Source organism: Bison bison, unplaced genomic scaffold (assembly GCF_000754665.1).
Source record: "Bison bison bison isolate TAMUID 2011002044 unplaced genomic scaffold, Bison_UMD1.0 scf7180017864158, whole genome shotgun sequence".
Classification (NCBI taxonomy): Eukaryota; Metazoa; Chordata; class Mammalia; order Artiodactyla; family Bovidae; genus Bison; species Bison bison.
This window is the reverse complement of record NW_011494730.1, coordinates 1593074-1610341: the sequence shown is the minus strand read 5'-3', so window position 1 is coordinate 1610341 and position 17268 is coordinate 1593074. Positions and strand designations below refer to the sequence as shown.

General features: G+C 33.9%; 1 protein-coding gene across 5 annotated transcripts in view; it reads left to right on the top strand.

Moving 5' to 3' along the window:
* Positions 1-17268, top strand: part of ZMYM4 (zinc finger, MYM-type 4) — a 163543-nt gene that overhangs the window by 94798 nt on the left and 51477 nt on the right. For all 5 annotated transcript variants that reach the window (XM_010841194.1, XM_010841191.1, XM_010841192.1 and 2 more), the window contains 13 exons: positions 864-948; positions 1186-1441; positions 5767-5941; positions 6054-6266; positions 9950-10100; positions 10573-10688; positions 11132-11407; positions 11577-11727; positions 12503-12675; positions 13393-13543; positions 14096-14236; positions 14571-14608; positions 15657-15801. In XM_010841194.1, coding sequence (XP_010839496.1) covers positions 864-948; positions 1186-1441; positions 5767-5941; positions 6054-6266; positions 9950-10100; positions 10573-10688; positions 11132-11407; positions 11577-11727; positions 12503-12675; positions 13393-13543; positions 14096-14236; positions 14571-14608; positions 15657-15801 — 2071 coding nt within the window. The remainder of the gene's footprint in view (positions 1-863; positions 949-1185; positions 1442-5766; positions 5942-6053; positions 6267-9949; positions 10101-10572; positions 10689-11131; positions 11408-11576; positions 11728-12502; positions 12676-13392; positions 13544-14095; positions 14237-14570; positions 14609-15656; positions 15802-17268) is intronic.

Below are 17268 nucleotides of genomic sequence, written 5' to 3'. Positions count from 1 at the left end.
GAACATGACATCTTTTGGGGTTTTGCAAGTTTCAGTGTGGTAAACAGTGAATTAAAAAATAAAAAGTTAATCTATTACTTAGAGGTTTCACAATGCAATAATATAATTGTAAAAGTTAAAAACAGTATTATAAACTTGTAGTATAACTCAGTTATATGTGATTATTCATGACTGAAAATAAGCTTAATTCAAATTATAAAAAATTACTCAAAAACTCAAATTTTTTTTAGAATTTTCATACTGCTCAGAGTACCTTTATATAGATCTCATGGATTCTTGGAATCCTCCTTTAGAAACACTGATACTTAGCCACTAGAAGTTATTTTGGAGTAAAGTGTGGTAATATGCAAATATTCAGTTGATTCAAGTGACCAAAAAAATCACTTTATAAAAATGATATATTCAATATAACTACAGCTGTGTTAAGAAACACATATCGGAGGGGAAAAGACTGGAAAGAAATATACCAAAAGAATAACAGTGGTTGGTTGTTTGGGGGTAATGGAAATATTCTAAGAATTTTTTTCTGATTTCTATTTGTCTAAATTTTGTATAGTAAGTGTGTATTACTTTTATAAATATAAATACTTAAAATACTGTAGTAAACTAAGAATTAAACAATAGCTTGTGAATAGGCTAATTAGATAGCTACTTTGATTTTTTACCTCTTAAACTCTCAGCATGTATCAACCTGTTATACCCTCATTGTAATTATAGTTTGCTTGCTATTATTTCTTACTAATGTAGTAAACATTTTCCACCCCTGTATAGACTTAGTAAAATGTCTTGAATGTTTCAATTTCTTTAGACACATTGTATTCATTTTTTATTTACGTATTTATTTATTTTTCTTTTTTAAAAAGGAGTATAGTCATGGCCAACAGCAAAAAACTCAAGAGGGGGAACTGAAAATTAGCGCTGTGTTTTCAGTCAGTGGCAGTCCTCTTGGTAAGAAACAGAACTGAATGAATGAATCATGTTTGTTTATTCTGACCAGTGTGAGTGAGAGGAAGTACCTACTTATATTAGTAAACTAGGCAGTTCTCTCTGCCTGTTTAGAATGGCTTTAATTGTGCTTTGCATAATTAGTGTTGGATTTCAAAACTGGTTCTAGAAGAGAAAGAAAGGATGCCTACTTAAAATTCATGGTAAAAAGTAAAACTTTTTTTCAATTTTTTTTTAAAGCTCCACAGTTGACTACTGGCTTTCAGCCTTCACTGGCGTCATCTGGCATGAATAAAATGCTTCCTTCAGTTCCAGCCACAGCTGTTCGAGTTTCCTGTTCTGGTTGTAAAAAAATCCTCCAGAAGGGGCAAACTGCTTATCAGAGGAAAGGGTCTACGCAGCTGTTCTGCTCTACATTGTGCCTCACTGGATATACAGTTCCACCTGCCCGCCCACCGCCTCCTCCCACTAAGAAAACTTGCTCAAGTTGCTCAAAGTATAGCAGAATTCTAAATTATCTTCTGTTTCCTTTCTTTCAAGATGCTTTGTTCTTATTTGTGCATTGTTTAATTTCTACCTTTCTGTGTTTTTTGAGAAATATCACACATTGTTTACTACAAACTTGTTGCTGCTGCTTTCCGTCTTTTAGGATGAGAGGTGCTCAGCTTTCTTTTAACTTTAATTAATGTGCATTTTATATAATAAGAGATACTTTTGAAACATATTTTAGCATCCCTGTTAGTTGAGATGCTTTATAAAACAAAAACTGCATAACTTAGAGTAATATGTGACTGAAGTATTTTATAACTGTAGGCAATAGACACTTAAGTCCAACAAATATTTAATGCTTGTGTGTATTTCTTGTTTACATAGTTGGAATTCATTTAATACTTTTCATATTAACTTTAATTAGATTCAAGTATATTTATTTTTACCTTCTCAGTATTTCTGAAGTATCTCAGAGGTTATAGTTCAGTGTTTAACAACAAAAAATTATGACAGGATCATTTGAGGAATATGAACTAATTTTGCAGGGTGGTCATTAGACACTGTTTAAATAAGTCAGAAAAAGATGAATAATGCTTTTGTTCTGAAACAGTTTGGCTTCTGTTATTAAGCTACTCAAACTATGATTTATTTGTATCAATACTTAGATCAATACAAGGATGTTGCCCTTTTCTGACTAGAAAGGGAAAAAGATGCTCCCTCTTCTAGTTCAGTTGGAAAAGGCATACAGAAAGAAACTTCTAAAAGAAATTTGAGTATGGTTAGATGTTCCAGAAGTTATATTTGCATTCCTTTAAGTTTCAAGTTAAATTTAGTAAAAGTAGACTTTATTTATACTGTTTGAATTATGAAATATGCTTTAAAAAATGATTACTTACAGACCACATATCTAATTATTGTATTTTAGTAAATTTATCATCTTTCTAAGGCTAATCAACCTGAGAATTAGACTTTTTATAAGGCTTTTTTCAGTTTCCTATTTTGCCATGAAATAATTTCATGTAATAACTTCCTTTTATGTTTCTTTATTTAATTCTTGAGCAGTCAGCACTTTCTAAAATTTCAGCGATTTCTCCTTTCATAATAATAGTCATAGATATTTATTGCAATGATTTATCAATGAATTTCAAAATGACCATAGGAAATTCATAGAAGTTAAAATGTGTGCCCTCTTTTTGTGTTTTTTAATTCTTATCCATACATGTTGCTCTTCTCATCTAAATTCACTGTATTTCTTTGAGCTCTGGTATTGACTTCCCATTATCTGGAGATGGTTATTTTTACCTGCATGTCATTCCTTAGTTTTGATCTTACGTAGTTTAATTATTTTTAAGATTACATTTTCTTCTTTTGTAATGTTTGGTCTTACCCATAAATTTCAACCTGTCATTCTTTGACTTTAAACTGTTCTACCTCTTCCTTCACTTACTCTGTTACCTTTTGTTAAATCCTTTGCTCTTTCCTTTACCCCTTTCTGGTCTTTTTTCAGGTACTCCTTGCCTGCTTATCACCTCAGTTTTTCTTTTTCATTTTCTGTCTTCATTTCCCCCTTTCTCTTATTACAGAGTACCTTTTTCACTCGTTTCTCAATCCTCAATCATTTTTATTAGTTTCGTTTTCCTTTGTATTCTGTTTCATTTCATTTTCTGAACTACTCTTTCATCTCCATTTCATCACTTTTCCTTTCTCTTTTTTTCTCTCTTGTTTACACAGTCATTACAACAGTGTGGAATAGTCTGGTTTTTCTGATTATAAAATTATTGATATGAATTGTGCCTTAAATATAAGGAAATTAGAGTCAAAGAAGTTAAATGATTTACTCAGTGTCATGTTTTAACAGCTTGTTTTGGCACATTCATTTTCCCCCCTTATAGTCCATTTAGTCAAGTAGGTTTAATTTGTAATTCAGTCCCTGTAAGAAGGATTTTTACTTTAATTTGAATAGGTGGAGATAGAAAAGATTTCTTTTCCGATAAGCTTACTGCTATTTTTATGTTGTTGTTCAGTCGCTAAGTCATGTCCGACTCTGCAACCTCATAAACTGCAACCTGCCAGGCTTCCCTGTCCTTCACTATCTCCCAGAGTTTGCTCAGATTCATGTCCGTTGAGTTGAAGATGCTGTCTAACCATTTCATTTTCTGCTGCCCACTTCTCCTTTTGCCTTCAGTCTTTCCCAGCATCAGGGTCTTTTCCAGTGAGTCAGCACTTCGCATTAGGTAGCCGCATCCCATGGATGGAGGAGCCTGGTAGGCTGCAGTCCATGGGGCCGCTAAGAGTTGGACATGACTGAGCGACTTCACTTTCCATTTTCATGCATTGGAGAAGGAAATGGCAACCCACTCCAGTGTTCTTGCCTGGAGAATCCCAGGGATGGGGGAGCCTGGTGGGCTGCCATCTCTGGGGTTGCACAGAGTCGGACGTGACTGAAGTGACTTAGCAGCAGCAGACTGGTAGAAATAATAGCAGCAGCACTTGAAAGAAGCTACATCACTGTTTGGAGTAACAGTTTTATTTTTTAGTCTTTTATTAACCATATCTCTTAGCATCTTGAATTTAACCTAAAGTCTGAATATATTTTGGCTAATCATTTAATCTTTAGATTTCATTAGTAATAAGGATGTAACAATTTATTTTAAAAAACTCAATTTCACATCCTACACTTTCTGATTTTTTTGACATTTACTTTGTGTTTTAAGTATATAGAGAAACAAACATTACTAGAGTAAGTTGAGATTTTAATCCAAAAAATAGGCAGATATGAAAAACATTTTTCACATTCTCCCACATATCCTGTCTTCATTTTTGCCTCTGTCTTTGCTTTTGTCATCAAATTCAACATTTAAAAGAGATAATTTGGATAAGGATACTTGTCTTAATTAATACCCATAGATCAGTTTTCTAGATATAATAGTACTCAGAGAAGTAACTGTTTCAGGATTGTCTGTACCATTTCTGAATTTTTGCTATCTGAAATGATGTTGCTCATTCTCATTCTGACATAAGATGTAATCTGTATCAATAAAATGTAATGCAGCTGGATGTTAAACATACTAAGAGCTGGGAGAAGTAGCTGTTTTTATGCTTCTGTTGCCTCAATCCATGCTGTTCCCCAACTCTTATCTCCTTAGCCTTCTAGAAAACACCTATTTAAGGTTCAGATAAAATATCATAATTTTCATGTCACATCTTGTCTAATATTTCAGTAGTACATTTTATGTATATAAATATATTTGTCAAAATTATTATACTATTTTAAGAATACTTGTTACAGTATTTAATATATCATTTATGTGCTTGTCTCAGTATACAAGCTCCTTGAGTGCTTGTACCAGTACTTTGCCTAGGGTTGGGCTAGTCCCTGACTCAATATAACTGCTCATTAAATACCCTTATAAATGAAATATAATAAATTAAAACCTAATTAAAAATAGCTATAAAAGGTGAGAAAATGCAGATAATAGAGCAGTGTTAAGCTTCTGAATATTGAAGATGAGGTGTGGTGTTACGAATTACAGTATTGTGATGAATCCCACTGTGTTCACTGTTTTCCTGTATTGAAGCAGGGGTATTTGTAATCTTTTCTAAAAAATACTATATTAGTGTAATCTGTTGAAAATGTAAGAATGAATATAACAGTTTATTTATTATTATGTGAGTGTATACTCATGGGACAGAGACATTGTTTAAAGAATTACTGGTTTTTAAAATGGTTTGCACTTAAACTATCTCATAAACTTCTATGCAGTAAGACTGATTTGGGAGTGGGATAAAGGGTGGAAAGGTAGGGAGTCTTAATTATCACAGTTTTAACCTTCATTGTCTTTTACTAATGCTTACAGATCGAATCACTTAGATATGAAAATGTTCAATTCAAGATAATCTTGATAGAATATGCACTGTGTAGTTTTAAATGTATTCTTACTTTTAAAAGATAGTGACTTCAAATTTTTCAAATGTAATGTTATTTGAAGAGTATTTTGAACATACAGGAGACCTGAATAAAGAAAATGAGAATCTCCTATAATTCTTCCTCCTAGAGATAGTAAATGATAAGTATTTATCTTAAAACATAGTATACTGATCCTCACAACAGTTCTATGAACTAAGCTATGTATTCATTTCATTTTATACAACAGAGTTTGAGGATCAAAGAGATTTATCAGTTTATTCAAGAAAACCCAGGTTTCAGGTTTAAATTTCCATGCCCTTTCCCTACACTTTTAATTGCCCTTGTTTCATTTGATATTTCTAGTTGACAAAAAGGAAAAAAATGAATTATGTTGTGGCTTATTTTATCTTTGTTGTCATTTTTAGAGACATTTTAAATCCAAAGGATGTGATCAGTGCCCAGTTTGAAAATACCACCACTAGTAAAGATTTTTGTAGTCAGTCGTGTTTGTCAACATACGAACTGAAAAGAAAACCTGTTGTTACCATAAATACAAATAGCATTTCAACTAAATGCAGCATGTGTCAGAAGAATGCTGTTGTAAGTTATCTTTTTTACTGTACTGGGGGAAAGAGTCTGGTATTTGTGCTTAAACGACAGCTTTTGATGATCTTTGCTTGTTGTTTCTAAGTTGTTACTTTATAATTTCTAGATTCGACATGAAGTTAATTACCAGAATGTGGTACATAAACTTTGCAGTGATGCCTGCTTCTCTAAATTTCGCTCTGCTAACAATCTCACCATGAACTGTTGTGAAAACTGTGGGGGTTACTGCTACAGTGGCTCTGGACAATGCCACATGCTTCAGATAGAGGGACAGTCTAAGAAGTTTTGTAGTTCAACATGTGTCACAGCATATAAGCAGGTATGTGACCATACTTCAGAAAGATCTATTTTGGTAGAAATTATTTATGAAAATGTCACAAAAATATTAAGTTCTTATTATTAGCTTAATTAATATTTTTGCATCTAAATAGTATTTGTGAAATGCTTGTATGTTAAACACTCTTGTTACGGAGCTTTATAAGTACTAGTTGTACCCCAGTGTCCATGGGGGATTGCTTCCAGGAACCCTGAGGAAACCAGAATCAGAAGGCCTGCTGCTGCTGCTGCTGCTAAGTCGCTTCAGTCGTGTCCGACTCTGTGCGACCCCAGAGACGGCAGCCCACCAGGCTCCCCCGTCCCTGGGATTCTCCAGGCAAGAATATTGGAGTGGGTTGCCATTTCCTTCTCCAATGCATGAAAGTGAAAAGTGAAAGTGAAGTCGCTCAGACGTGTCCGACTCTTAGCGACCCCATGGACTGCAGCCCACCAGTTGAATATTATCTACATACATTCTCCTGCATACTTTAAATCATCTCCAGATTACTTATAATATCTAATACATTGTAAATGCCATGTAAATAGTTGCTGGCATGCAGCAAATTCTTTTGCTTTTTTGAAACTTTCTGGAATTTTTTTCATTAAATGTTTTTGAACAGAAAATGCAGAAAAGCACGAAGAAGAAAATATAATGCATCTCCCAGAAATCCCCAGTCTCATCATTTTGGTTTATGCATTCTAATTTTTGCATCTGCTAATCCCAAACTCCCAATCCATCCCTCTCCCACCCTCCTCTTGCCTTGGCAACCATCAATTTATTTTCTATGTCCGTCCCTCATTCTGTTTCTGTTTTATAGATAGGTTCATTTGTGTCCGATTTTAAATTCCACATATAAATGATATCATATGGTATTTGTCTTTTTCTTTCTGGCTTACTTCACCTAGTATGATAACCTGTGGTTGCATCCATGTTGCTACAAATGGCATTATTTTGTTCTGTTTTATGGCTGAGTAGTACTCCATTGTGCACATGCACCACGTCTTCTTTATCCTTCATCTCTCAGTGGACATGTAGGTTGTTTCCATGTCTTGACTACTGTGAATAGTGCTGCTATGAACAGTAGGGATGCATGTATCTTTTTGAATTACAATTTTGTTTGGATGTATGGACAGGGGTGGGATTGTGGTATCATATGGTAATTCTGTTTCTACTTTTCTGAGGAACCTCCATACAGTTTTCCACAGTGCTGCACCAGTTTACATTCCCACCAGCTGTGTGGAAGTGTTCCCTTTTTTTTTTTTACACCCTCACCAGCATTTGTTATTTATAGACTTTTTAATGATGGCAGTTCTGACTGGTGTGAGGTATAGTTTTGATTTGTATTCCTCTGATAATTAGCAGTGTTGGCAGTTTTATTTATACTGCTTATATTTTGTTGATAAGTTTTGATTTAAAAATCCACTTTAAAATTGATACGAAAGATAGTAAGAAGTTTTTAAATTTTCATTTTTATAATACTTTCCTGTTTCACTGCATCTACTGATCATTCTTTTTCATAGAATAGTAAATTTTTATATAGTTTATGAAAACTGGTGAATTTAATAATGTTGATTGAGAAATTTCTTTTAAATTGTTCTTAAAACTTTGCAGTGATCTTGAAATTTTAAACATTCTAGTGTTTCCATTTATTTCTTGGTAATGTGCAAGCATTTTTAAAGGACTTAGTTCCTAGTTAATCCTTCCTTAGAAACACTTCGTTTTCATTTTCACATGGGAAAAAAATCCAGCATCTTCATTTGCTTTATCTTTGTCCAAAAGACTGTTTTCCTGATACTGTATCAAGTTCTAAAAGTTACTTCTATTCGGTCTATTGGAAGATGGTAGTATGGTCCACCAGAGGAGAAATACTTTGAAATGCCTTAAGTTTAAGTTTATTACTTTTAATTTAGCTAATACCTATTAAACTTTTCACTTATTAGTGTGTACTTTAGAGAAAGGATGTGGATTTAGAAGTAAATGGATTTTGATTTGATTTCCAGACTTTCTATTCAAATAGAATTTTATATTGGGGAAAGCGGTTAAACTCCCTGACTGCATTTTCTTTTCTATAAATGAATGTGTACTACCAGTGTCACTGGGATGTTTCTAGGATTATGTGAAGTAAGAATGAGAAAGCACCTAGTGTACAGCCTGAAATGCTGAAGATGGTCATTTCTGCTACTTTTCTTTTCTTCTATATAATTGTTAAATTTATTTAACAAGCATTAGATGTGGTTCCTGTTTTGAGGTGCTATATGTTCCTTGGGGAGATACACATATAACTGTGTAGAGATGCTATGTAATTATTAAGGGATTCAGAAGGGCACCGCAGAAGCAAGGTCAGTTCTGCTTGGTAGTTTCAGAGATAACTCTTGACCTAATTCTTACAAATTAAGTTTGTATTTGTAGCCCTGATGGAGGAAGAAAGGACAAATGGGGTTGGAGATGCTGAAGACATTCCAGAATGCAAGAATGTGCTCACTTGAACATGTATTTATTTTAATAGCAAGTCTTACATAGGAATCTTGAAATCTTTTAATTGGTGCTAGATATACTGTATAAGTTATCCTGAATGTATGACATGTTAATAGTATTTAGCATTATTTACTACTGATTCACAGAGTGGGAACTTAGGATAACAGCTTCTTTCATTGTCTGTATTGGACACTTGGGATATCCAAAGTTTCTTCTCACTTTATTGCTTAGAGTGTGCTTTGCTGTTATTATTAATTTATTTTTTGGCTGTGCCATGTGGCATGTGGGATCTTAGTTCCCTGACCAGGGATCAAACCCATGGCCCCTGCAGTGGAAGTGTGGAGTCTTAACCATTGAACTGCCAGGGAATTCCCTGTGCTTTGTTATTGTTAGAGGTAGTATATTTGAAAATGAATTTTTCTGGTAAGTTTATTGATTTCCTTGGATTCACATTTCATTGCTATATGCAGCACCTTTTGTGGGAAAGTTCTTCCAATGTTTTGAAGAGAGTAAGAGCATGAATTCTCTGTTGTGTAATTTTTAAAATAGTGGGGGGGATTTGTTTGGTTGGAGTTTTGTATGGTATATTCTTATAGCTAATTTACTTTATACATAATACTGAATAGTTTGTACTTAACCCCTTATGCTTATCTTGAAGTGAAAGAAAGTGTTAGTCACTCAGTGTGTCTGACTCTTTGTGACCCCACAGACCTGTAACCCACCAGGCTCCTGTGTCCACGGGATTCTCCTGGCAAGAATACTGGAGTGGGTTGCCATTTCCTTCTCCCGGGGATCTCCCCAACTCAGGAATCAAACCCAGGTCTCCCACATTCCAGGCAGATTCTTTACAATCTGAGAGGGAAGTCTAAAATAATGTTTTTAAAACAGTAGTTGCAATGAATTAATAGATCCCAAAATTAGTTGCTAAAGAGCATTGTTTTTTAATGAAGATGAGTAGAAAGGAAAAATATCAAGCTTATCACTATATATATTATTTTATGAAACTTTTCAGTTTTATGTACATGCTTATTTAATACACAACCACAAAACATCAGAAATCTAAAATATATTTCTTACTGAGGATTGTAATCATAAAAGTTTGGAAGCCACTAATTTAAAATATTTCAACAGCGTTAAGTATAAACATTTAAAAGAATTATGCTTTCACTTGTAATTTGGTAAAAATGAATGTTATTTTATTCTCTTAATAGAAATCAGCCAAAATTACACCGTGTGCGCTTTGCAAATCATTGAGATCCTCAGCAGAAATGATTGAAAATACCAATAGCTTGGGAAAGACAGAGCTTTTCTGTTCTGTTAATTGCTTATCTGCTTACAGAGTTAAAATGGTTACTTCTGCAGGTAATATTGGTTTCATAAACTTTATAAATATAATATTTGAAAAAATTGTGATTATTGCTTTGTTTTTGTAGTACAGATTTTTGTCCATATTTAATTGATTTTAATGCAAATTAAAATATATCAGATCTGTGTTGTAAAATATCACCTATTATCTTGATTGCGTGTTTTATGTTTATTTACTTGCTTGCCTATTTGTACATCTTCCTTACCAAAAGAATTTAGGGCTTTTTAAATGTACTTTATTCACACCTAATTTATTTCAAGATTTGTTATTTTTTAGTTTTAGGGTGTAGACTGTGACAACTTTAAATCATCTGAAATATTTTTAGCATTGTTAGTTTTTGTCTACATGTGAGGTAACTAAGTTTAATTTTAGTTCCTGCAACATGACTTGGCCCTTGAATTTTCATGTATTGTACTTTCTCATACATTTGTATGTATTACTCATTAGCTTTTATTTTGATTTGCTAAGGTGTACAAGTTCAGTGTAACAGTTGTAAAACCTCAGCAATCCCTCAGTATCACCTAGCCATGTCAGATGGAAGTATACGCAACTTCTGCAGCTACAGTTGTGTGGTAGCTTTCCAGGTATGGCTTCAGGACTCTTCCTTTTCTCCAGCCAGTTAGTAGCCTACAATAGTGAAGTAAACTTATTAGGTGTTTGCTAACTGCCTGGATTGCCGACATTTCTGTCTCAGTTTTAGTAAATAAACTAGGGTTCTTTGGTCCATCCTCTATTTGGATGCATGTTATTTAATTGCTTCCTGTGAAATTAAATGATACTATTATTACCTAGATTATCTATTGGGAGGATATTATCTTTAAAGATTATCATTAGTTAAATTATTTTATTTTTTGGATGTAAATAACACTCCCCCCATTCAATTATAAGCTACTGAAAGGCAGGGATTTTTGCCTGTTCACAAATGTATGTTAAGTGCCTAGAACCGTGCTTGATATAGGTAGGTACTCAGTGCCCTCTTATTTGAAAAAGTGAGTAGATTGATCTTTTTATTTGTTTCTTCTTTCAGAATTTGTTCAACAAACCAGCAGGAATGAATTCTTCAGTAGTGCCCTTGTCTCAGGGCCAAGTAATTGTAAGCATCCCTACAGGTTCAACAGTGTCAGCAGGAGGGGGTAACACCTCTGCTGTTTCTCCCACTTCCATCAGCAGCTCTGCTGCAGCTGGTCTCCAGCGTCTTGCTGCCCAATCCCAACATGTGGGGTTTGCACGAAGTGTTGTAAAACTCAAGTGTCAGCACTGTAACCGTCTTTTTGCCACAAAACCAGAACTTCTCGACTATAAGGTAAAGTATAGGAGCGTGATAGAGAGTTTGGGTATAAAATGATCAATTTGTAAACTTACTTCTGGCTTTTCACCTTTCAAAATTACACTGTTTCTTTGAAAGAGAGATAAAAATTTCCCCAAGATAAAAGCCAAATGTTTAATTAGTACTTAATCTTATTTCTTTGCAGGGTAAAATGTTTCAGTTCTGTGGCAAAAATTGTTCTGATGAATATAAGAAAATAAATAATGTAATGGCAATGTGTGAATATTGTAAAATTGAGAAAATTATAAAGGAGACTGTACGATTCTCAGGGGCTGACAAGTCATTCTGTAGTGAAGGTAAAGATAGAAGATTATCTTCCCTACCGAGCATGTTGGTTATTTGAAAAGTAGTTGATAATTTAAGCTGTCACTGTGTAAGTTTTATCTATTTCATCCTTTGTATATAACACCAAAACCTTTTGTTTTGTTTATACTTGTTCACTCTTTTCTGGTATAATCCTTCATATTATAAAGATGTTAAAATGAAGGAAAAGATCTTCACAGTATATAGCAAAAATGATGGTGATGGGAGAAATGTTTAATGTTATTAGATTGATGAGCATCTTTTAGTTCTTATATTTATTTCTAAAAGGAACTGCTTAAATTTTCGTAGCATCCTAAGATTATACTTTTTTTTTTAAACATCCATTATATTTCTGAATATGCAAATCAGCATGTCTTCCTTATTTAGATGACTGTAAGTTTAGAATGTTTTGTTTTACTCTAAAACCATGCAGAAGTAACCTCCTAGTCTAGTGGCTTTCAAACCTCTTGACCACATGCAGAAAACATACATTTTACATTGTGACCCAGTGTATGATCACATACCCAAAGAAAACAAGTTTTATAAAACAAAACTGACTTTTATTATATATGATGGACTGTAATATTTGCTCTGCTGTCTTATTTTGTTTAAAAAAAGAAAATGGTAGTATCAATCCTCTAAATTGATTTCTTGATCTACTAATTGGTGAGAACCCAACTGTGCAAACTTTATCATAGGGCATTTAAATTAAAGATGTAAATACTTACTATTCTCTCATGTTAATTTTACCTTCTCTGATTTTTTTAGGTTGCAAATTGCTTTATAAACATGACTTGGCAAAACGCTGGGGAAATCACTGTAAAATGTGCAGTTATTGTTTACAGACATCTCCCAAATTGGTACAGAATAATTTAGGGGGGAAAGTAGAAGAGTTTTGTTGTGAAGAATGCATGTCCAAATATACAGTTTTGCTCTGTCAGGTAAATATGATTCACATTCCTGGTTTTTCAAGTTAGGGCACATTTTTCCCTTCTTTTTTTCTTTCAAATAGTATAAAGGGCAATTAATGATTTTCAGTGTTAAGTATTAATGTAGGATTTAAAAAGACTTTAATGTTACTGAAATTACATTGCTTTTGTTTTTTAATTTCCTTGTAGAAGACATATGTCTTAAAACATTAAAATATTTAAAATTATAATTATTCACTTTAAAATAGTCTTCTGACGTGTTTAAGGAGGATCAATCTATTTCCATTTCACTTTTTAAAAATTGCTATTTTTGGCATCTATAATGTGACTTTTTTTAATGTTGTATAAGATTGTTGACATAATTTCCAATTTCAGAATCATTAACCTTCATTTTTTCTTAAAAAAAGCTGAATTATAGTATTATAGTAAAGTATTAGGTGTGCAATACAGTGATTAACAATTTGGAAAGGTTATACTTCACTTATAATTATAAAATATTGCCTATATTCCCTGTGGTGTACAATATCTTTATAGCTTATTTTCTGCATAGTAGTTTGTACCTCTTAGTCCCCTACTGTATATTGCCCCTCCCTCCAGGATAGTTAACCTTCTTTTTAGTGATCTAAATTCTAAGCAGATTTCCTCACTGGTTACCTGGGACCTTTTATTTAATCAGTCCATAGATAATTTATTTCTTACTTCTTTACTGTCTTCTGTTTCTTTTTTCAGATGGCAAAATGTGATGGTTGTAAGCGACAGGGTAAGCTCAGTGAGTCCTTGAAATGGCGGGGAGAAATGAAACATTTCTGTAACCTGCTTTGTATTTTGATGTTCTGTAATCAGCAAAGTATGTGTGACCCACCTTCACAAAACAATGCAGGTAAAATTAAACTTGAGTCTTAGGTCAATGCCAGGGACTAACTACTCTTCCACAGATTGAGAACTTTAAACAGTTGTAAATAATTTCATGAATTGTAGATTTCATCCTGTTCAAATCACATTAACATGTAGATCCCTTTTGTTTAACACCTTAGGTTAATGCCCTAAATTCTTTCAGTTTTCTCTGAGCATATTTAGTCAAATAAACTCTGTAAGAACTTTATGGGAAAGAATGGCAGTTAACGTTTTATAGTTGAAGATACACATCTTGACTTCTTTAGAAAAGCACTTAAGATTATAACAAAGAACATGGAATCTAAACCACATAGCCTTTTGTATATACCACATGCATAGTTATGCAAGCGAAAGTACATGGAATACTTTTAAGGTTTAGTAATTTAAAAATAGAAAAAAATACAGTTAATCTTGAAGTGACTCTTTAATCTATTTTACTCTAACATAAAAGCATTGTTTAACCATCTTAAGATGTTGGTTTCTATGTATGTTCATATAAATTACATGAGGTTTTCTTATTTTTGTTTATTTTAATCAGCAAGTATTTCCATGGTGCCAGCTGCTTCAGCAGGGCCGCCATCTCTAAGAAAAGATTCAACTCCAGTTATAGCTAATGTGGTATCATTAGCAAGTGCTCCTGCTGCTCAGCCCACAGTGAATTCTAACAGTGTCTTACAAGGTATGGCTTGATTTGACAGCAGTTATTTAGCCTTTTTGAGGTTGACGACAGTGGTCCTCTACCTTTTTTCTGTCCGTAATCATTTTCATGTGTTTGTCACATTCATATTAGGAACGGTGGTTCCCTATGTGCTGCTTTGGCATTAAACAGTGTTTTTGTAGTTTCCAAATCTATTTTTCTTGTATAATACTTTAGATGCTACTCTTCCCCTGAATAAAATAAAAGATAATACATATTTTTATTATAAAACTTTGTGTTTGTTTTCTGAAAATCAGCTGTTAATGCTAGTGTTTAAATAATAAGATCCTAAATTTTATATTTTTATTTATATCAGGTGCAGTTCCAACAGTAACAGCAAAAATCATTGGGGATGTAAGTTTTATTATTTTTATTGTTATTGCTACTGTCTTTTCCATCTTATGCAGAATGAATATGTCTAAGCTGATTTGCCCTTATTCATTTTTTATTTATTATATAAAATAAATTTCATGAGTTCATTTAATCTTGTTCAGGAACAGGATTTCCTGGTTATTTAACTAGGTCTTTTATGCACTTCAGTTTTTTTGAATGCTTTATATAGTTACTGAAAATTTTTGTTTTAATTGTATAGAATTAAATCTTATAGCATTTAGGCATACAAGGATTTGGGGCATTTTGTAATGTAGTCAGATTGTAGATGAAGTATTTGTAGAAAGTAGCTTGTTTCCCATTCAGTGAAGATTATGCTATAAATAAGCATTCTTTTTTTTTTTTAAAGCTAAATATTTTTGTCTCTTAAGGACAAAATCAATAATGAGAAAAACTTAGGACTAGAACAGTGGCATTTCTAAAGTCTTTCCTAGTTTCTGGGACAATTATCATATCATCTTTTCTCAAGTTACTTATAGGATCATGAGTGATATTATTATTTCTAGTTACCTTGAAACTGGTTCTTCTAAGATTTAACCCAGTCAAGAAAAAACAGTTCTGATTTTAAGCTCAACCATCATTGTTACTGATCAACAATATTTCATTAATACAAATGGTATTTTTCTTGGTTAATAGAACTGGTAATTAGATACATTCAGAGTTAATATGTAGTTATCAAGGTATTCCTTTATTGCTGTTGATATTTTAGGAATTTTGTATTTCTTACATATTTAATTGAATATTTATATTCTGTGTCTTCCATGTGATTCCATTATAGCATTTCTTTTGAAATTATAATGCTTTGAAATGTAACATTATGTAGTGAAGTGTTAGTCGCTCAGTCGTGTCTGACTCTGTGTGACCCCGTGGACTGGGGCTTACCAGGCTCTTCTGTCCATAGGATTCTCCAGGCAGAAATACTGGAGTGGGTGGCCATTTCCTTCTCCAATGATATTATACAATATTTCTCATAATTAGTAAGCTTTTCGTTTCTGATGTATTTTTTTACTAGGCAAGTACACAAACAGATGTCCTAAAACTGCCACCTTCCCAGCCTCCAAGACTTCTGAAGAATAAAGCTTTATTGTGCAAACCCATCACACAGACCAAGGCCACCTCTTGCAAACCACATACACAAAACAAAGAATGCCAGACAGGTATGTTCCTTGTGTTTTCTTTGTTTAATTTTTCCTAAAGGAAAGGAATGTGGTATGTGCTTACATTAATTGTGTCTTTTATTTCATAGGTGATGTATTTCATTGCTTATATACATTGCACAATTGAGTCCTTACAGTATCCCCGTGGGTTAGGTGTTTTCAGTACCTTAGTTATGGCAGAGGAAAGGTAGTTGATAATACCATACCATGAATGCTTCATTTCATTTCTTTATTCATGACAGTTATTTATTATGGGAAATATATCCAAATTCCATAGCTTTTGGAATTATATATACAGGGTCTTAGTTAAGAGGAACTATTATTTTCCAGAGCACCCTTCAGTTCAGTTGAGTTCAGTCGCTCAGTCGTGTCTGACCCTTTGCGACCGCGTGAATCGCAGCACGCCAGGCCTCCCTGTCCATCACCAACTCCTGGAGTTTACTCAGACTCACACGTCCATCGAGTCAGTGATGCCATCCATCCATCTCATCCTCTGTCGTCCCCTTCTTCTCCTGCCCCCAATCCCTCCCAGCATCAGAGTCTTTTCCAATGAGTCAACTCTTCGCATGAGGTGGCCACAGTACTGGAGTTTCAGCTTTAGCATCATTCCTTCCAAAGAAGTCCCAGGGCTGATCTGCTTCAGAATGGATTGATTGGATCTCCTTGCAGTCCAAGGGACTCTCAAGAGTCTTCTCCAACACATAGTTCAAAAGCATCAATTCTTTGGCGCTCAGCATTTTTTTATAGTCCAACTCTCACATCCATCCATGACTACTGGAAAAACCATAGCTTTGACTAGATGGACCTTTGTTGGCAAAGTAATGTCTCTGCTTTTCAATATGCTATCTAGGTTGGTCATAACTTTTTCAAGGAGTAAGCGTCTTTTAATTTCATGGCTGCAGTCACCATCTGCAGTGATTTGGGAGCCCAAAAAGATAAAACTCTGACACTGTTTCCACTGTTTCCCCATCTGTTTCCCATGAAGTGATGGGACCAGATGCCCTGATCTTCATTTTCTGAATGTTGAGCTTTAAACCAACTTTTTCACTCTCCACTTTCATTTTCATCAAGAGGCTTTTTAGTTCCTCTTCACTTTCTGCCATAAGGGTGGTGTCATCTGCATATCTGAGGTTATTGATATTTCTCCCAGCAATCTTAATTCCAGCTTGTGCTTCTTCCAGCCCAGCGTTTCTCATGATACACTCTGCATAGAAGTTAAATAAGCAGGGTGACAGTATACAGCCTTGATGTACTCCTTTTCCTACTTGGAACCAGTCTGTTGTTCCATGCCCAGATCTAACTATTGCTTCCTGACCTGTATATAGGTTTCTCAAAAGGCAGGTCAGGTGGTCTGGTATTCCCATCTCGTTCAGAATTTTCCACAGTTTATTGTGATCCACACAGTCAAAGGCTTTGGCATAGTCAATAAAGCAGAAATAGATGTTTTTCTGGAACTCTCTTGCCTTT